Raw genomic sequence first — 22,018 nt, forward strand, 5'->3', positions numbered from 1 at the left:
ATACTGTTCACTATACCATCTACTGTATCTTGCCATCTTGATGTAATTAAATGTATCACTAGCTACATTAAACAACGCCACTTTACATAATGTTTTCATACCCTACATTACTCATCTCATATGTATATACTGTGGTCTATACCATCTACTGCATCTTGCCTATTCCGTTCAGCCATCACTCATTCATATTTTTTTATGTACATATTAGTATTAATTCCTTTACACTTGTGTGTATAAGGTAGTTGTTGTGAAATTGTTAGGTTAGATTACTTGTTAGATATTACTGCATGGTCGGAACTAGAAGCACAAGCATTTCGCTACACTCGCATTAACATCTGCCAACCATGTGTATGTGACAAATAAAATGTGATTTGATTTAAAGTTGTTGTTACTTTGCTCTGACTGTAGTGCTGTAGGACACTCCTGACCAGGCATGTTGTTCTGCACCTGAGGGGCACAAAGGTCTAATGGTGCAAGCTCCGTTGCTAGAGATGCTGGTTCAATACTGTGCTGGCCTTGACTGGGAGACCCATAAGACGACTGTGGGTTTCTGGTTCCTCTCCCTCTAAAAACAGAAATAAATAAATAACAAACTGGCTTGATTTACAAATTAGCAACAATGTCTCAACCCCTGTTCAAGAATGGCCTTTTTCTTGCTCATTTTACGTTATTTGAAAACAAAATCTCAAATATTGTTATTATTAATTTAGAATTATATAAAAGCCTGTTGGATATTCTCACAGATATATTATTAACCCTGTTATAAGCAACACAATATATATTGGTCATGGCTCCCGAGTGGCGCACTATGGGCTTGCCTTGCAGTTCTCCAGCTGTATCCACTGAAAGCGTGCAAGGATCAAGGCATGAGGGCAGGGGGCACAGGATGGGCCGCAGAGCCACGCACGAGATTTTTATTTTACCAGAATCTCTTTTGGGGTAATTGGTTAGACTACAATTATGGTGTAGAAATGTTACTCTCTTAGTGTAACCTTCAGTTAAGAACACATTCTTATTTACAAGGACAGCCTACTCCTTCTTCCTTGTCGGTGGAATTTAATTAACTTAAGCAAGTACCAGTCAAAGGTTTGGACACACCTACTCATTCCAGGTTTTTTCTTTGTACTATTTTCCACATTGTAGAAAAATAGTGAAGACATCACAACTTTGCAAGAACACATATGGAATCAGTGAAGAACAAATTCTTATTTACAAGGACAGCCTACTCCTTCCGCCCAGGCTTTCAAATGCTTCTCAAAGATGCCCTCTGGTGGTCAAACTAGCACTAACTAGCATTAATGGTACCAGGGGTTCACACTTAATAACGTACCATAGAATTCTGCAGCACCATTCAAACTGCGCCGCAGTACACTGCAACTTTTAAAGGAGGAACCACTGTATGGCAACTGTTCAGCATCCGACCGTAAGGTGCCACAGAGGGTAATGCGTATGGCCCAGAACATCACCAGGACCAATATACTAGGCGGTTTCAGAGGAAGGCCAAAAAATGGTCAAACACTGCAGTCACCCAAGTCATAGACTGTTCTCTCTGCTACCACATGGCAAGTGGTATCAGAGTGCCAAGTCTAAGTTCAAAAGGATCCTTAACAGCTTCTACCCCCAAGCCATAAGACTACTGAACAATTAATAAAATGGCCACCCGGACTATTTACATTGACAAGCTCACAGACGGGACCGCCGAGGGCTGAAGTGCAATCTAGCATAAAAAGTGGTCTGTCCTTTGTTGCAACACTCACTACCAAGTTCCAAACTGCCTCTGGAAGCAACGTCAGCATAAGAACTGTTTATCGGGAGCTTCATGAAATGGGTTTCCATGGCCTACCAGCCGCACGCACACAAGCCTAATATTATCATGTCGTAATGCCAAGCGTCGGCTGGAGTGGTGTAAAGCTCACCACCATTGGACTCTGTAGCAGTGGAAATGCGTTTTCTGGAGTGATGAATAACGGTTCACCATCTGGCAGTCCGACGGACGAATCTGGGTATGGCAGATGCCAGGAGAACGCTACCTGCTTCAATACATAGTGCCAACTCTACAGTCTGGTGCAGGGGGAATAATGATCTGGGGCTGTTTTTCATGGTTCAAGCTAGGCTCCTTAGTTTCAGTGAAGGGAAATCTTAACCTTACCGCATAATGGCATACATTATGGCATACAGATGATTCTGTTCTTCCAACTTTGTGGCAACAGTTTGGGGAAGGCCCTTTTCTGTTTCAGCATGACAATGCCGCCGTGCACAAAAGTGAGGTCCATAAAATAATGGTTTGTCGAGATCGGTGTGGAAGAACTTGACTGGACGAGACAGAGCCCTGACCTCACAACCCCATCAAACACCTTTAGGATTAATTGGAACGCCGACTGTGAGCCATGCCTAATCGCCCAACATCAGTGCCCGACCTCACTAATGCTCTTGTGGCTGAATGGAAGCAAGTCCTCGCAGCAATGTCCCAACATCTAGTGGAAAGTCTTCAGAGAAGACTGGAGGCTGTTATAGCAGCAAAGGGGGGACCAACACCATATTAATGCCTATGAATTTGAAATGAGATGTTTGACAAGCAGGTGTCCACATAATGATGATAATGTCCTACCCTAACTCTTTCAGGTAATACATTCTATGCAGTGTTAGCCTTATATTTAGCTAATGAATAATGGGTTATGCATGGCCTCATGCAAATGCTTCTTAGCTCCTGGAGTCCATTAAAAAAGGAGCAGTTATTTATTCAGACCCATAACCATTCAGTCTTCATGAAGAGAAGTGAAGGCTGTCTGCATCTTATTCTAGTCCAATATTATTCAAGCATGTCATTACAATGCTGATGATAAGGACAACAAACCGGATTTCAGTTAACTGTTGAAAGCGAGGAAGGAATGAAGCAAGAGAAAGAGTAATATATCAAATCAAAGTTTATTTGTCACGTGCACCGAATACAACAACACCTTACAGTGAAATGCTTACTTACAGGCTCTAACCAATAGTGCAAAAAAGGTATTAGGTGAACAATAGTTAAGTAAAGAAATAAAAACAACTGTAAAAATCCAGAAAATCACATTGTATGAATTTTAAGTAATTAATTTGCATTTTATTGCATGACATAAGTATTTGATACATCAGAAAAGCAGAACTTAATATTTGGTACAGAAACCTTTGTTTGCAATAACAGAGATCATACATTTCCTGTAGTTCTTGACCAGGTTTGCACACACTGCAGCAGGGATTTTAGCCCACTCCTCCATACAGACCTTCTCCAGATCCTTCAGGTTTTGGGGCTGTCGCTGGGCAATACGGACTTTCAGCTCCCTCCAAAGCTTTTCTATTGGGTTCAGGACTGGAGACTGGCTAGGCCACTCCAGGACCTTGAGATGCTTCTTACGGAGCTACTCCTTAGGAACCCTGGCTGTGTGTTTCGGGTCGTTGTCATGCTGGAAGACCCAGCATGACCCATCTTCAATGCTCTTACTGGGGGAAGGAGGTTGTTGGCCAAGATCTCATGATACATGGTCCCATCCATCCTCCCCTCAATACGGTGCAGTCGTCCTGTCCCCTTTGCAGAAAAGCATCCCCAAAGAATGATGTTTCCACCTCCATGCTTCACGGTTGGGATGGTGTTCTTGGGGTTGTACTCATCCTTCTTCTTCCTCCAAACACGGCGAGTGGAGTTTAGACCAAAAAGCTATATTTTTGTCCCATCAGACCACATGATCTTCTCCCATTCCTCCTCTGAATCATCCAGATGGTCATTGGCAAACTTCAGGCGGGCCTGGACATGCGCGGGCTTGACCAGGGGGACCTTGGGTGCGCTGCAAGATTTTAAAAAATAATAATATTTTGGAGATCATTTTGTTTGTAAATAAAGTAAAATTAGTGAGAAAAAAGCCATTCTTGAACATGGGGTGATTACAAATTGTTACTCATTTGTAAATATAGCCAGTTTGTTATCAATAAATTATTTCTGTTTTTAGAGGGAGAGAAACCAAAAACCTACATTAATCACATGGGTCTCCCTGTCAAGGCCGGCATGGGTATTGAACCAGCATCTGTAGCAACGTAGCTTGAACTGTTATGCAGTGTTTCAGACCTTTGCTCCACTACAACGTGACTGGTTGGGAGTGGGCTACAGTACAGTAAGAGCAAAATAATCCTAGTAACATAATTAAAACCTTAGTGTAACAACAGTTTTAGTAAGTAATACTGAAGTCGTGCACAATTATCAGTTTCTATTTAGGTTTATGTCACCCATTCATTGTCAGTTAGAGACACAGTAGGACCCAAAAGCATAATCAGTGCTCTAACTCCCCCTTGCGCTGGTCTGCGGCAATGAAGTTGTGATGCAGGGTACCGTACTAAACCACAAATGACATCTAAGTACAGCAGCATAATCGCAAAACTTTTGGTTGAGCAACCACTGTACATGTAAACAGTATGTTTATGTTTTTATATATATACATATATATATATATATATATATATATATATATATACACATAAATATACAGTGGGGCAAAAAAGTATTTAGTCAGCCACCAATTGTGCAAGTTCTCCCACTTAAAAAGATGAGAGAGGCCTGTAATTTTCATCATAGATACACTTCAACTATGACAGACAAAATTAGAAAAAAAATCCAGAAAATCACATTGTATGATTTTTTATGAATTTATTTGCAAATTATGGTGGAAAATAAGTATTTGGTCAATAACAAAAGTTTATCTCAATACTTTGTTGGCAATGACAGAGGTCAAACGTTTTCTGTAAGTCTTCACAAGGTTTTCACACATTGTTGCTGGGCAACACAGACTTTCAACTCCCTCCAAAGATTTTCTATGGGCTTGAGATCTGGAGACTGGCTAGGCCACCCCAGGACCTTGAAATGCTTCTTACGAAGCCACTCCTTCGTTGCCCGGGGGGTGTGTTTGGGATCATTGTCATGCTGAAAGACCCAGCCACGTTTCATCTTCAATGCCCTTGCTGATGGAAGGAGGTTTTCACTCAAAATCTCACGATACATGGCCCCATTCATTCTTTCCTTTACACGGATCAGTCGTCCTGGTCCCTTTGCAGAAAAACAGCCCCAAAGCATGATGTTTCCACCCCCATGCTTCACAGTGGGTATGGTGTTCTTTGGATGCAACTCAGCATTCTTTGTCCTCCAAACACGACGAGTTGAGTTTTTACCAAAAAATTATAATTTGGTTTCATCTGACCATATGACATTCTCCCAATCTTCTTCTGGATCATCCAAATGCTCTCTAGCAATCTTCAGACGGGCCTGGACATGTACTGGCTTAAGCAGGGGGACACGTCTGGCACTGCAGGATTTGAGTCCCTGGCGGCGTAGTGTGTTACTGATGGTAGGCTTTGTTACTTTGGTCCCAGCTCTCTGCAGGTCATTCACAAGGTCCCCCCCTGTGGTTCTGGGATTTTTGCTTGTGATCATTTTGACCCCACGGGGTGAGATCTTGCGTGGAGCCTCAGATCGAGGGAGATTATCAGTGGTCTTGTATGTCTTCCATTTCCTAATAATTGCTCCCACAGTCGATTTCTTCAAACCAAGCTGCTTACCTATTGCAGATTCAGTCTTCCCAGCCTGGTGCAGGTCTACAATTTTGTTTTTTGTGTCCTTTGACAGATCTTTGGTCTTGGCCATAGTGGAGTTTGGAGTGTGACTGTTTGAGGTTGTGGACAGGTGTCTTTTATACTTTGTTGGGACAGGGCTTGTAAGTAAGAATTTTACAGTAAAGTCTTCACCTGTTGTATTCGGCGTATTTGACAAATACAATTTTATTTTATTTGACACACACAAAGATACACCCCAGTTTGACAAAATCACTAAGTTGGGTATAGAGGCCTCTCTCCTCATGAGGAACACATTTGCCTCAAAGGGGCAATCTGCAGTTGCTACATTAATTTTTTACTTTTAATTAATGATTTATACTAATGAATTCTTGAAGAATATAACTTCAATGTTTCAGGAGCTTAGTTCAACTGATGTACCCCATCAGAACCCAAAATATAAACTGTTTTTACTCCTTTGCTTGTAAAACAAAGGAATTGTAAACAAACACTGTATTGCCACAAAACAAGGTTTAAACTATGATTTTGTTATTATGAATGGTCAGTCCTTCCATACATAGCTCTATCCATACATTTGGTGTGGCAGGGTAGCCTAGTGGTTAGAGCGTTGGACTAGTAAATCAAATCAAATCAAATTTTATTTGTCACATACACATGGTTAGCAGATGTTAATGCGAGTGTAGCGAAATGCTTGTGCTTCTAGTTCCGACAATGCAGTAATAACCAACAAGTAATCTAACTAACAATTCCAAAACTACTGTCTTATACACAGTGTAAGGGGATAAAGAATATATAAGGATATATGAATGAGTGATGGTACAGAGCAGCATAGGCAGGATACAGTAGATGGTATCGAGTACAGTATATACATGAGGTGAGTATGTAAACAAAGTGGCATAGTTAAAGTGGCTAGTGATACATGTACAGTGCCTTGCGAAAGTATTCGGCCCCCTTGAACTTTGCGACCTTTTGCCACATTTCAGGCTTCAAACATAAAGATATAAAACTGTATTTTTTTGTGAAGAATCAACAACAAGTGGGACACAATCATGAAGTGGAACGACATTTATTGGATATTTCAAACTTTTTTAACAAATCAAAAACTGAAAAATTGGGCGTGTAAAATTATTCTTAATTATTCTTCTGCATCTTTATGTTTGAAGCCTGAAATGTAGCAAAAGGTCGCAAAGTTCAAGGGGGCCGAATACTTTCGCAAGGCACTGTATTACATAAGGATGCAGTCGATGATATAGAGTACAGTATATACGTATGCATATGAGATGAATAATGTAGGGTAAGTAACATTATATAAGGTAGCATTGTTTAAAGTGGCTTGTGATATATTTACATCATTTCCCATCAATTCCCATTATTAAAGTGGCTGGAGTTGAGTCAGTGTCAGTGTCAGTGTGTTGGCAGCAGCCACTCAATGTTAGTGGTGGCTGTTTAACAGTCTGATGGCCTTGAGATAGAAGCTGTTTTTCAGTCTCTCGGTCCCAGCTTTGATGCACCTGTACTGACCTCGCCTTCTGGATGATAGCGGGGTGAACAGGCAGTGGCTCGGGTGGTTGATGTCCTTGATGATCTTTATGGCCTTCCTGTAACATCGGGTGGTGTAGGTGTCCTGGAGGGCAGGTAGTTTGCCCCCGGTGATGCGTTGTGCAGACCTCACTACCCTCTGGAGAGCCTTACGATTGTGGGCGGAGCAGTTGTCGTACCAGGCGGTGATACAGCCCGCCAGGATGCTCTCGATTGTGCATATGTAGAAGTTTGTGAGTGCTTTTGGTGACAAACCAAATTTCTTCAGCCTCCTGAGGTTGAAGAGGCGCTGCTGCGCCTTCTTCACGATGCTGTCTGTGTGAGTGGACCAATTCAGTTTGTCTGTGATGTGTATGCCGAGGAACTTAAAACTTGCTACCCTCTCCACTACTGTTCCATCGATGTGGATAGGGGGGTGTTCCCTCTGCTGTTTCCTGAAGTCCACAATCATCTCCTTAGTTTTGTTGATGTTGAGTGTGAGGTTATTTTCCTGACACCACACTCCGAGGGCCCTCACCTCCTCCCTGTAGGCTGTCTCGTCGTTGTTGGTAATCAAGCCTACCACTGTTGTGTCGTCCGCAAACTTAATGATTGAGTTGGAGGCGTGCGTGGCCACGCAGTCGTGGGTGAACAGGGAGTACAGGAGAGGGCTCAGAACGCACCCTTGTGGGGCCCCAGTGTTGAGGATAAGCGGGGTGGAGATGCTGTTGCCTACCCTCACCACCTGGGGGCGGCCCGTCAGGAAGTCCAGTACCCAGTTGCACAGGGCGGGGTCGAGACCCAGGGTCTCGAGCTTGATGACGAGCTTGGAGGGTACTATGGTGTTGAATGCCGAACTGTAGTCGATGAACAGCATTCTCACATAGGTATTCCTCTTGTCCAGATGGGTTAGGGCAGTGTGCAGTGTGGTTGAGATTGCATCGTCTGTGGACCTATTTGGGCGGTAAGCAAATTGGAGTCGGTCTAGGGTGTCGGGTAGGGTGGAGGTGATATGGTCCTTGACTAGTCTCTCAAAGCACTTCATGATGACGGAAGTGAGTGCTACGGGGCGATAGTAATTTAGCTCAGTTACCTTAGCTTTCTTGGGAACAGGAACAATGGTGGCCCTCTTGAAGCATGTGGGAACAGCAGACTGGTATAGGGATTGATTGAATATGTCCGTAAACACACCGGCCAGCTGGTCTGCGCATGCTCTGAGGGCGCGGCTGGGGATGCCGTCTGGGCCTGCAGCCTTGCGAGGGTTAACACGTTTAAATGTCTTACTCACCTCGGCTGCAGTGAAGGAGAGTCCGCATGTTTTCGTTGCAGGCCGTGTCAGTGGCACTGTATTGTCCTCAAATCGGGCAAAAAAGTTATTTAGTCTGCCTGGGAGAAGGACATCCTGGTCCGTGACTGGGCTAGATTTCTTATTGTAGTCCGTGATTGACTGTAGACCCTGCCACATGCCTCTTGTGTCTGAGCTGTTGAATTGAGATTCTACTTTGTCTCTATACTGACACTTAGCTTGTTTGATAGCCTTGCGGAGGGAATAGCTGCACTGTTTGTATTCGGTCATGTTACCAGTCACCTTGCCCTGATTAAAAGCAGTGGTTCGCGCTTTCAGTTTCACGCGAATGCTGCCATCAATCCACGGTTTCTGGTTAGGGAATGTTTTAATCGTTGCTATGGGAACGACATCTTCAACGCACGTTCTAATGAACTCGCACACCGAATCAGCGTATTCGTCAATATTGTTATCTGACGCAATACGAAACATGTCCCAGTCCACGTGATGGAAGCAATCTTGGAGTGTGGAGTCAGCTTGGTCGGACCAGCGTTGGACAGACCTCAGCGTGGGAGCCTCTTGTTTTAGTTTCTGTCTGTACGTAGGGATCAACAAAATGGAGTCGTGGTCAGCTTTTCCGAAAGGAGGGCGGGGCAGGGCCTTATATGCGTCGCGGAAGTTAGAGTAACAATGATCCAAGGTTTTTCCACCCCTGGTTGCGCAATCGATATGCTGATAAAATTTAGGGAGTCTTGTTTTCAGATTAGCTTTGTTAAAATCCCCAGCTACAATTAATGCAGCCTCTGGATAAATGGATTCCAGTTTGCAAAGAGTCAAATAAAGTTCGTTCAGAGCCATCGATGTGTCTGCTTGGGGGGGGATATATACGGCTGTGATTATAATCGAAGAGAATTCTCTTGGTAGATAATGCGGTCTACATGTGATTGTGAGGAATTCTAAATCAGGTGAACAGAAGAATTTGAGTTCCTGTATGTTTCTTTCATCACACCATGTCTCGTTAGCCATAAGGCATACGCCCCCGCCCCTCTTCTTACCAGAAAGATGTTTGTTTCTGTCGGCGCGATGCGTGGAGAAACCAGCTGGCTGCACCGATTCCGATAGCGTCTCTCCGGTGAGCCATGTTTCCGTGAAGCAAAGAACGTTACAGTCTCTGATGTCCCTCTGGAATGCTACCCTTGCTCGGATTTCATCAACCTTGTTGTCAAGAGACTGGACATTGGCGAGAAGAATGCTAGGGAGTGGTGCACGATGTGCCCGTCTCCGGAGTCTGACCAGAACACCGCCTCGTTTCCCTCTTTTTCTGAGTCGGTTTTTTGGGTCGCTGCATGGGATCCATTCCGTTGTCCTGGGTGAAAGGCAGAACACAGGATCCGCGTCGCGAAAAACATATTCTTGGTCGTACTGATGGTGAGTTGACGCTGATCTTATATTCAGTAGTTCTTCTCGACTGTATGTAATGAAACCTAAGATGACCTGGGGTACTAATGTAAGAAATAACACGTAAAAAAACAAAACACTGCATAGTTTCCTAGGAACGCGAAGCGAGGCGGCCATCTCTGTCGGCGCCGGAAGTACACTAATCGGAAGGTTGCAAGTTCAAATCCCCGAGCTGACAAGGTACAAATCTGTTGTTCTGCCCCTGAACAGGCAGTTAACCCACTGTTCCGAGGCAGTCATTGAAAATAAGAATTTGTTCTTAACTGACTTGCCTAGTTAAGGTAATAATGAGTGTTTAGATGTCTTCAGCCCCATCCCACATGGGAACACCACGTCATTTCAATGTGAATATAATACAAAATCACATTTTATTAGTCACATGCGCCTAATACAACAGGTGAAATATTTACTTACAAGCCCTTAACCAACAATGCAGTTTAAAGAAAAATAAGAGTTAAGAAAAGATTTGCTAAATAGGCAAAAGTCAATGTGCGTGGGTACAGGTTGTCAGGGTAATTGAGGTAATATGTGCATGTACTGTAGGTGAAGGAAAGTGAATAATTGGGTAATATTTATTTGAGATGTTGATCAATGAGATTGCAACCTATATTCACCCACTCAAAAAGACAGCCAAAGGTTTGATGAATTTCCTTTTGTGTTATCACTATGCTTTCAACCATCTAAAAGCACAACCAATTCCAATGGAAAAACAATACCCAATGTTTTGTTTAGTTGTCACCCAAATGTCTATCACTACATGTGCTTTCAAATATTTAAAAGCACAGCAAAGTTGCAACGGGAATACAATGTCAGATATTCTGTTTATTTATAGGTCTACAACATCACTGTGCTTCATCTAATAGCAGAACCAAAAGACCTGGATTGCAGTTGAGATTACATTAAAAGTACATGGTGCAAGTGGTCAATGCCGAGTTCTCTACAGCAATAGTGAAGCTCTCCACAGACCTGCAAGGACCTATTCATGTATTCATGTTATCTTGAACATACACACCGTTGCTTTATATATTAATGCCCCAAAATGTGGGCATTAATGTGTTACTCCTTTTAAGGTTGAGTATAACATTAGTTTGTAAGTTAACGTTAGGCTACTTATTGTATTACAAAAGTAATATTGAAATGTTTTTGGTTTACAAAGCAAACCAAATGTGACAGACTGGTTCAAATCGGTCTTATATAGCAACATTTTAAATTGTGTTTTTACATTGGATAAAAGTAGAGATACAGAGCTTGAAAATTGTATATAATACACTACAGTTGAGGAACAATGGGAACATAATTCTGCTTTGAAAGTGGATCAACTTGTAAACTCACTTTTGAGAAAATGTCCTTTGAATGTTTTGGTACTGCTACTGGAGAGCCCTTCTTTGTCTACATCGATTCAGCATCGTTCACACCCTCTTAGGCTTTAGTCCCAACCATGTCTTTAAAGTTTGATCTGAACATTCTGTACTAACAACAGCAGGCAAGCACCCAGGCTAACTTGCTAGATGCTTCCAGACACAAATGAGAGAACAGCTCATTCAACATTAGTTGCTGTGGCGGAGCTGGTTATGCTGTTATGTTATCCAGAGCGTTGGTGACTGCAACTGTGCTGTCAGATTGTCTGTTTGTAAAGTTAGAGGGTTTCGCTCTTGGAGCATTCAGGATGCACACTGGACGCTCTGGCCGATGAGTAGGGTTGATCCGAATGTTCTGACCTCACAACGGCAGTCAAACACCCAAGCTAACTGGCTAACAGTGGCTAACTTGCTAGCTACTTCCAGACACACATGAGAGAACACCCCCCTCTGACCATTTTACTTGCCCTAGCAGAGCTGGCTAGGCTATTTTCATGTTTTCCAGAGCTGTGCAGCTATAACTGCAGCTGGCCACAATTTAATTACTATTTTTTGCCGAGATGTATTGACACAGGCCATACTCAAATGGGTGTTGAGCATTTGTAAATTCATCAGTTATTCTGCACTCTGGCACACTCAGGCGAGAGTGCTCTGAAATCAGAGTAGAGGTTCCCTGCATAGTGGAGGATTTTGTTAAGACAAGTAGCTAGCTAGCTAGCTAGGTAAACAATGAACCATAATCCCAACTCATTACATTACTACCCTGCATGAATCTGCAGGTAGCTAACCAACCAGGTTCAATGTTAGCTAGCTATAATTAGGCTATAACTAGCCAAGCAAATGGCTCTGAGATATGAATAACAAGATCATACATGTAACATTAGCTAGCGAGACAGCCAGCTAATGTTAGCTAGCTAGCTTACAGTACACTAACTTGAAATTAAAAGACTTTATGTCCAAATTAGATACATGTCATTTCGGAAAATAGTAGCTGGCTAGACTATCTTACCCGTCCGTATACATTATGGTCAGATGCTTCTCCCTGTCACGGATGCCATGGTTGCCCTTAGTTTGAAGATGTAATCCGGAGACAGATGTTTTCTCCATTTCCTTAGCTGTCATATTCTAAATCCACTGATTTCAAAACTCGGTCCTCCAGAAAGTGGAGAGCAACACTTATGCAGTTCTACTAAGCCGCGTTAGACATGATTACCTACACATACTAGCCAGCTCAAATAGACAGAAGTGCGCTATATGGCAGACCAATCCAAACTCATCTCTCGGCATGTCCAGCCCACTCATTATCTCAGCCAATCATGGCTAGCAGGAAGGTTACTTACTTTCTCTGTGGCTAAACCAACTAGTCTCATAATTTAACTATTTTATTTGTATTTACAGATGGCATACACATTTTTAATTAAGGCACATGAAAGTTCACATGTTCCAGAAGGCATTTCTGCCAAAAGAACGCATTTTGTAGTGCTACCTGTCCCAGACCTGCTGTTTTCAATTCTCTAGAGACAGCATGAGCGGTAGAGATACTCTGAATGATCGGCTATGAAATGCCAACTGACATTTACTCCTGAGGTGCTGACCTGTTGCACCCTCGATAACCACTGTGATTGTTATTATTTACCCCTGCCAGTCATCTATGAACATTTGAACATCTTGGCCATGTTCTGTTATAATCTCCACCCTGCACAGCCAGAAGAGGACTGGCCACCCCTCATAGCCTGGTTCCTCTCTAGGTTTCTTCCTAGGTTCTGGCCTTTCTATGGGGTTTTTCCTAGCCACCGTGCTTCTACACCTGCATTGCTTTCTGTTTGGGGTTTTAGGCTGGGTTTCTGTACAGCACTTTGAGATATCAGCTGATGTAAGAAGGGCTTTTTAAAGAAATTTGATTTGATTTTGATTTTAAAAAAGATGTTCAAATGTAGTGACCCGTGACATACGTCTAGTTTCCTGAAACATGTCACAAATATCAACATTTAAAAGAGATGTATCTACTGCTTGGATAGTTCCATCTGAACCTCTGGCTTTAATTCGTATATGTTGGACACTTATCATTACATCTGAAATCCTAGGAATCCCTTGGCCTATTGAACGGTCTATTTTTAGATACATTCTGGGTTGAATTGAAACAATAGCTGTTTGCAAATGCTATACAGTGTATAGGCCTAATTTTGTCAAACCCTTAAAAAATCATATTCTCATGAACTGTTAGTCCTATTGATTTGAAACATGGTATGTATGCTCAGGGCACTTGTCTTTAACGAGTTTGATATCTCCCAAGATGGCATGAAAATTGGCCAATCAAAAAATGTCAAACTGTTTCCCCTTTTAATTAAACGCATGATAACTGCATGTCAATTTGCTCCATTAACTTGAAACGTGTCATGTCGGTCAATGACACCATCCGGATGGTACATATCAAGTTTGGTGTTGCTATCTTTACAAAAAAGATGGACATTCCAGGCCAGTTAATAGCACTATGGCAAATTTAGGGATATAACTTCTGGAATGCTAAAATTCAAGTAATGCAACTTGGTATACTTTATGTAAATAAGGACAGCAGCCTATGGCAGTGCTGTGCGGGACTGTAAACAGAAAATTGTCTAACCCTGTTCTTGTGCTAGGACAACAAAATGCGGCTTCATGTTGACTGTTTTGTGTTGTTGTATGTACCGAAAAATGATGCCAATTCCCATATTGTATGTACTGTAGCCAACTTCTCTTTTGTTGTCATGCCATATACAATACATAGGACCAGGCTACCTAAAAGGTTTCCTCATAAGAACATTAATCTAATTTGAAGTTGACATGGACACACACATACACACACAGCCCAGGCCACTCACGGTCAAACTTGACCAGGCTGTCTCTGTTGCAATTGCTGGAGGCAGATCCAGAGTTCACACCCTCAGAGGAGATGCTGAGCTTGGTGTTGGGGTCTCTCTTGGGTTTGGGCGGCGGTAGCTTACGGGAGTTGGGGCTCCCATCCTCATCACCCCCGCCGACAGAGTGTAGAGACTGGGAACGCACAGTGAAGCCCTGGCCACAGGAGGAGGGAAGGCGGTCCTGGGGCGCCGGCATGGTCATGAAGCCCATGCGGAAGTGTTTCCCTGCGTAGCTTCCCTCCGTCACCCTCGCCACATCCTCACCGATCCTGCCAGGAAACATCTTTTAAATAATTTTGTTTCATCCACAAATCACATTACATATGCAAAATGATTCAGACAAATGTCATAGATGCAAGGACACAATCCTAGACCCAAAAAGCACCTTCTCCTCCATATTACTAAGTTGCCTATGACTATGACAGCTGATGCACACACGTGCACGCATACACACAGCCTCAGGCATGCACACACACACACACACACACACACACACACACACACACACACACACACACACACACACACAATTTTAATTAATAGTGAAGATCATGAAATAACACATGGAATCAGACAGTAACCAAAAAAGTGCTCAACAATTCAAAATAGATTTTTGATTTTAGATTCTTCAAAGTAGCCTCCCTTTGATGACAGCTTTGCACACTCTTGGCATTCCCTCAACCAGCTTCACCTGGAATGCTTTTCCAACATTTTTGAAGGTGTTCAAACATATGCTGAGCACTTGTTGGCTGCTTTTCCTTCACTCTGCAGTCCAACTCTTCCCAAACCATCTCAATTGGGTTGAGTTTGGGTGATTGTGGAGGCCAGCTCATCTGATACAGCACTCCATCACTCTCCTTCTTGGTCAAATAGCACTTACACAGCCTGGAGGTGTGTTTTGGGTCACTGTTCTGTTGAAAAACAAATGATAGTCCCATCAAGAGCAAACCAGATGGGATGGCGTATCGCTGCAGAATGCTGTGGTGGCAATGCTGGTTAAGTGTGCCTTGAATTCTAAATAAATCACCAGCAAAGCACCCCCACACCATCACATCTCCTTTTCCATGCCTCACGGTGGGAACCTACACTGCACTGCGTATCAGAAAGACATGGAGGTTGGAACCAAAAATCTCAAATTTGGACTCATAAGACAAAAGGACAGTTTTCCACTGGTACCAAAGAAAGTCTCTTCACTTATTGGTGTCCTTTAGTCGTGTTTTTTTTCGCAGCAAATCAACCATGAAGGCAGTGGCGTGCCGTGGGCCTGAGGCCTGGGCCTTCAGTGAGGTCCTACACAGTCCCACCCAAATTAATCCACCTCTTATTACCATCATTATGATGCCATGGCTCTAGACACTATACATTTAGACAGAAACGCAGTATAACCAGGCGTCACCCAAAAACATGACACAATCAGTCTTTTAAATATTTCCCTATTTTTCTTCACCTTTTCATTGTGCGGCTCCGTTGCCCTGAGCGCTTGTTCGTTGAGCTGTAGATCCACTCGGGTGTCCCCAAAAGTTTTCAACAGCACCATTGCTTGTAAGTGCCCAGCCGTACTTTGGTGTCTCGTTACTGCCTTGGTTAGACAACTCAAGTTTGCAAAGCCAGTGTGGCTCCAAACATCAAATCCATCACTTGCAAATAATAGGCATTCCCAGCAGTACAATTTACAGTGCTTCTCGGAGCCTGTGAGCCATTGATAGCGCTCGTAGTTGGAACTTTGAAAGTGGCGAACGAACCCCTTTCCCACCTGTGACAGGCTTTGTAGCGTCGGCGTCGGGCGACCTCTCCTTACAATGTCTAACTTTTCATGAAAAGTTCGTCTTGAGAATGACGTTAAATTATATCCTAGACCAAATCGATATCTTCTCCTCCTTCCGCCATTGTGGGTTGAAAAAACAGCTTAGTAGTACACAAATTAATTTGTTTATCAAATTCAGTTTCCTAGTTCTGACCTGCCCATAGACCTGCCCATAGGACCTGCCTCTCAATATTGGTAATCCAATCAAAATACGTGCACGCACTACGCCTGCTAGCTGGCTCCTGTGTAACACTGGAGCCAGCCAGCAGGCGTACAATAGCCAACTCTAAAGCTGATTGGTTGATACTAAATTTTCATGTCCATTCACTTCAAGCTACAAGCGCCCGCACTGTTGATTCTGAAGGCCTGAGGGCAGATTTTAGACCCCTGGCAACTCATGATGGCTGAATATGATTGGATAAAATATCTAACATAAATACCAGCCCTCCAAATCTCAACCTGGGGCTGGAAGCAGTGCAACCAAGAGGAAAGCTATGAAATGAAGAGTACTCTTACTCTGGGGAATAATTTTATACATATTTGTGGGAAAATATATATATTTTTAAATTATATTCTGATGATGTTTAGGCCAGCAGAGAAGGCCTTGCTGGCCCTGACGGCCCACCACTGCATGAAGGCTTGACTCACACAGACTTCTCTGAGTTGTTGATGTTGAGATGTGTCTTTTACTTGAACTCATTGAAGCATTTAATGGGCTGAAATTTCTGAGGCTGGTAACTCTAATGAACTTAAATGCAGCAGTGAGTTCTTCCTTTCCTATGGCGGTCCTCATGAGAGCCAGTTTCATCATGCCGCTTGATGGTTTTAACCTTAATTTAAACAGGGAGTCACATTGAGATTAAAAATCAATTTTACAAGAGATCCCTGTACACATTACAATACAAACAGAATATTAACAGAATATAATTCAGCACAATAAACAAAAATAAACATATTGTCATGACTTCCACTGAAGTCGGTTCCTCTCCATGTACGGGCGGTGTACGGCGGTCGGTGTCACCGGTCTTCTAGCCATCCTTGATCCACCTTTCATTTTCCATTTGTTTTGCCTTGTTTTCCTACACACCTGGTTTTCATTTCCCTCATTAATTGTTGTGTATTTAACCCTCTGTTCCCCCCATGTCTTTGTGCGGAATTGTTTGTTGTAAGTGCTTGTGCACATGTTTACTGGTGCGTGTCGGGTTTTGTTCCCATGTTGGTTATTTCTTTATGCCGTTGGTTTTGAAATTAAACTGCTGCAGCTATTACCTAGTTCTGCTCTCCTGCGTCTGACTTCCCTGCCACCAGTTACGCACCCCTTACAGAATTACGCACCGAACAGGAGCAGGTGCCCCTGGTATAGGAGTCGAGGAGCACGTCCAGGAGCAAGCGGCGATGTTCCACCATCTCGGCGCTGCCACGGACTGCATCGTCCAAACCATGGACTGCTGGGAGAGACAGGGAGTTCCTACAGCGCCTCCACCAGCCCAACCAGGGCCTTCACTACTCGCCTCCTCTTCACCCTGTACCAGTGTGATTCGTCTCGCCCTTCCCCAGGAGTACAACGGGACGGCTGCACTCTGCCAGGGTTTCCTCTTGCAGCTAGATCTCTACCTGGCAACCGTTCACCCAGCTCCTTTGGGCCGTGAGTGGGTGTCCGTCCTCGTCTTGTGCCTCTAAGGGAAAGTCCTGCAGTGGGCCAACGCCGTGTGTGGAGAAGGAGACGCGTTGCTGGACCATTTCGAGGATTTCACCCATCTTCGATCACCCGCCCGAGGGTAGAGCGGTGGGTGAACGTCTCTACCATCTGAGGCTCCAGACTCCATCTCACTATTCCAAAAAGGACACAATTTTTCCAACAAACAAAGACAAGCACATGGACCTTTGGAGACGAGGAGAATTCAGGAGTTCGCAATGGCCTTTCGGACCCTGGCCGCCGGCGTGGGATGGAGCGACAGGGCACTGATCGACCAATATTGCTGCAGTTTGCGCGAGGACGTCCGTCGGGTGTTGGCCTGCGGGTGTTGGCCTGTCGGGTGACACCACCTTCACCTTCGACCAGCTGGTGGACCTGTCCAATTGGTTGGATAACCTGCTGGCTACCCGGGGACGTCCAGAGCAGGGTCTGTCGGTTCCATCCCCCAGCACCACCACTCCGATGCCCACGGAGTTGGGAGGTGCAGTGCGCAGGGAGACCGGAGGAGGTTCCGTCTCGTGCACCATCTGTGGCCGCAGAGGTCACACTGCCGGTCGGTTCCTCTGGGGATCGAGGCAGCTAGCAGGGCTGTCACCCCAGGTGAGCCGGCACCATTCTCACCCAGAGCACTCTGTTAAACACATTTTTTTGTATGTCACTTTTCCTGAATTTTACCCGCAAGAAGGTGTCTTCTTCTCAATGAAGCTCAGCCCGGCGGAGCGAAACTATGACGTGGGGGACCGGGAGCTGTTGACTGTCATCAAGGCTTTGAAGGCGTGGAGACATTGGCTTGAGGGGGCAAAACACCCTTTTCTCATCTGGACTGACCACCGCAATTTGGAGTACATCCGGGCGGCTGAACCCTTGCCAGGCAAGGTGGGCCATGTTTTTCACCCATTTTGTTTTCACCCTTTCGTACAGACCAGGTTCCCGGAATGCTAAGGCAGACACACTGTCCCGGCTGTATGACACAGAGGAGAGGCCCATGGATCCCACCCCCATACTCCCGGCCACCTGCCTGGTGGCGCCGGTAGTGTGGGAGCTGGATGCGGACATTGAGCAGGCGCTACATGCAGAACCCACTCCCCTCCAGTGTCCCGCTGGGCATCTGTACGTTCCGTCTGCTGTCTCGTGACCGGCTGATCTATTGGGCCCACACGTCACCCTCCTCTGGTCATCCAGGCATCGGTCGGACGGTGCGCTGTCTGAGTGGGATGTACAGGTTGCCCACTTTGGCTAAGGACTTGAGGGTTTATGTATCTCCTGCTCGGTGTGTGCTCAGTGTAAGGCTCCTAGGCACCTGCCCAAAGGTAAGCTCTTACCCGTTCCACAACGGCCGTTTCAGTGGATTTCCTTACCGATCTTCCTCCGTCACAGGGTAACACCACGATCCTGGTCGTTGTGGACCATATTTCTAAGTCCTGCCGTCTCCTCCCTCTGCCCAGTCTCCCTACAGACTGTGGAGGCCTTGTTTACACATGTCTTCCGGCACTCTGGTGTGCCTGAGGACATAGTGTCTGATCGGGGTCACCAGTTCACTTTCGAGAGTCTGGATGGCGTTCATGGAACATCTGGGGTTCTCGATCAGCCTTATCTCGGGTTTTCACCCCGAGAGTAACGGGCAGTTGGAGAGATTTAACCAGGATGTGGGTAGGTTTCTGAGGTCTTAGTGCCCGGACCGGCCGGGGGAGTGGGCGGCGTTCGTGCCCTGGGCAGAGATGGCCCAGAACTCACTCCGCCACTCCTCCACTAACCTCTCCCCCTTCCAGTGCGTACTGGGGTATCAGCCGTTCTGGCTCCTTGGCATCAGAGTCAGACCGAGGCTCCTGCGGTGGACAACAGGTTCCGGTGCGTGGAGGAGACATGGGACGCCGCTCATGTTCACCTTCAGCGCGCCGTGCTGCGCCAGAAAGCCAGCGCAGACCTTCAACGCAGTGAGGCCCCAGTGTTCGCAACCCTCTGTTCCCCCCCATGTCTTTGTGCCGAAATGTTTGTTGTAAGTGCTTGTGCACATGTTTTACTGATGTCATCGGGTTTTGCACCCATGTTGGATATTTCTTTATGCCGTTGGTTTTGAAATTAAACTGCTCCGGCTATTACCTAGTTCTGCTCTCCTACGTCCCCTGCCACCAGTTACGCACCCCTTACACACATTTAACATTTAACTACATAAACGTCCTCAATCAATAATTTAAACTGACTGAGTGTCACTAGCAAATTAGGGCCAAATAAACTAAACATAGATTTTCCCAAATTTGTGGAGACTGGAGGGATCCCTAGTGTTATCCATTCCTGTGAATGGTTTTGGTAACGTATGATGCTTATCTTAATTAATGATGTTACATATAGAGGGAGTTTCTGTAAGATTGCTTTGTATATAAAAAAGAGAATGCAGCTCTCTTCTTACAGAGATTTTTTTTTTTACAGAATACAATAATGAGTCCTAAAATTGTCCCCTTTGATAAAACGTATTGCGGGATGGTAGACTGCGACCAGGGTTTTTTAAAACAGAGGTTGCCACATGCATGTGAACAATATCACCAAAATCCAATGCAGGAAGAAGTATTGTTTGAACAATCTTTCTCCCATTTTTAATTCTAATGTCACCCTGATCAGTTTCACCTGTCCTTGGTTTCTCCCCCCCCTCCAGGTGTCGCTAGTTTTCCGCAGTGCTTTTATCCTTGTGTTTCCTGTCTCTCTGTGCCAGTTCGTCTTGTGCGTTTCCAAGTAAACCAGCGTTTTTTCCATTCTCCTGCTTTTTGCATTCTCCTTTTTCTAGTCCTCCCGGGTTTGACCCTTGCCTGTTTCTAGACTGTTGAAACCTTGAGCAAGCGATAGGAAAAGGAAACTGGTTGATATCCCTTTAAATGGAGCAGTAGGAGGCTATGGAACATGGAGTTTTCAAAATAGAAGCCACTTCCTGGTTTGATTTTTCTCAGGATTTCGCCTGCAATATCAGTTCTGTTATACTCACAGACAATATTTTGACAGTTTTGGAAACTTTACAGTTTTCTATCCTAATCTGTCAATTATATGCAGATTCTAGCATCTGGTCCTGAGAAATAGGCCGTTTACTTTGGGAACGTTATTTTTCCAAACATAAAAATAGTGCCCCCTAGCTTCAAGAGGTTAAAGAACAACTAGACACTTGAGAGCACCCTTACCTGCCGGTCTATAAATTAAGTCTCCATAATCTAGGATGATCATGTGAATCAGGGTTAGTTTGGCAGCTGGGGTGAAAGAGGCGTTATTACAATAGAGGAAACCAAGTATAGAATTAACCTTTGCCTGCAGCTTTGATTTGTGCTGAGAGAAGGACAGTGTACCATCTAGCAATACTCCCAAGTACTTGTATGAGGTGACTACCTCAAGCTCTAAACACTCAGCGGTAGTAATCACACCTGTGGGGAGAGGGGCATTCTTCTTACCAAACCAAATTACCTTTGTTTTGGATGTGTTCAGAACAAGGTTAAGGGCAGAGAAAGCTTGCTGGACACTAAGAAAGCTTTGTTGTGGAGCGTTTAACACAAGGTCAGGGGAGGGAACAGCTGCATAAAAACGGATGAGAGAGCTTCCTACTGCGCATGTAAATTGATATGAACGTGGGGCCTAGGATCGAGCCGTGGGGTTCTCCCTTGGTGACAAGCAGTGGCTGAGAGAGCAGATGTTCTAACTTTATACACTGCACTCTTTGAGGTAGTTAGCAAACCAGGCCAAATACCCCTAAGAGACATCAATACTCCTTAGCTGGCCCACAAGAATGGAATGGTCTACCGTATCAAAAGCTTTGGCCCAGTCAATAAAAATAGCAGCACAACATTAGAATCAAGGGCGATGGTGACATTTGAGGACCTTTAAGGTTGCAGTGACACATCCATAACCTGAGCGGAGACCAGATTGCATTCCAGAGAGAGTACTATAGACATCAAGAAAACCAGTCAGTTGATTATTGATACATTTTTCCATCACTTATAATAAACAGGGCAAAATAGAAATTGGCCTATAACAGTTGAGGTCAGCTTTATCTCCCCTTTTAAATAAAGGATGCACCATGGCTGCCTTCCAAGCAATGGGTACCTCCCCAGAGAGGAGAGACCAGTTAAAAAGGTCAGAGATAGGCTTGGTGATGATAAGGGCAGCATCCTTAACTTTTCTGAACCACCCATCCCGGATCCGGGATAATTGTCATCAGCAACGCTGAATAGCATAGTGCCACAATCAAATAATATTACTAGAAAATATTCATATTCATGAAATCACAAGTGCAATATTGCAAAACACAGCTTAGCCTTTTGTTAATCCACCTCTCGTCTCAGATTTTGAAATTATGCTTTACAGCAAAAGCAATACAAGCGTTTGTGTAAGTTTATCGATCGCTCGACAAAACAATAAGTACACTTAGCATCAGGGAAC

At 44.4% G+C, this 22,018-nt stretch overlaps 1 protein-coding gene across 4 annotated transcripts in view; it reads right to left on the reverse strand.

Annotated features, from left to right (window-relative positions):
• Nucleotides 1-22,018, reverse strand: part of nyap2a (neuronal tyrosine-phosphorylated phosphoinositide-3-kinase adaptor 2a) — a 120,455-nt gene that overhangs the window by 71,308 nt on the left and 27,129 nt on the right. For 2 of the 4 annotated variants that reach the window (XR_016486685.1, XM_021563189.3), the window contains exon 3: nt 14,067-14,374. Coding sequence is in view for 3 of the 4 variants with exons in the window: in XM_021563189.3 (XP_021418864.2) it covers nt 14,067-14,374 (308 nt within the window). In the remaining variant the exon portion in view is untranslated. Of the gene's footprint in view, nt 1-14,066; nt 14,375-14,796; nt 14,942-22,018 lie in introns of those variants that run through there. The other 2 variants (XM_090200118.1, XM_090200117.1) reach the window with 2 other exon arrangements.

Source organism: Oncorhynchus mykiss, chromosome 15 (genome assembly GCF_057628025.1).
Source record: "Oncorhynchus mykiss isolate SJ-2025 chromosome 15, ASM5762802v1, whole genome shotgun sequence".
NCBI lineage: Eukaryota > Metazoa > Chordata > Actinopteri > Salmoniformes > Salmonidae > Oncorhynchus > Oncorhynchus mykiss.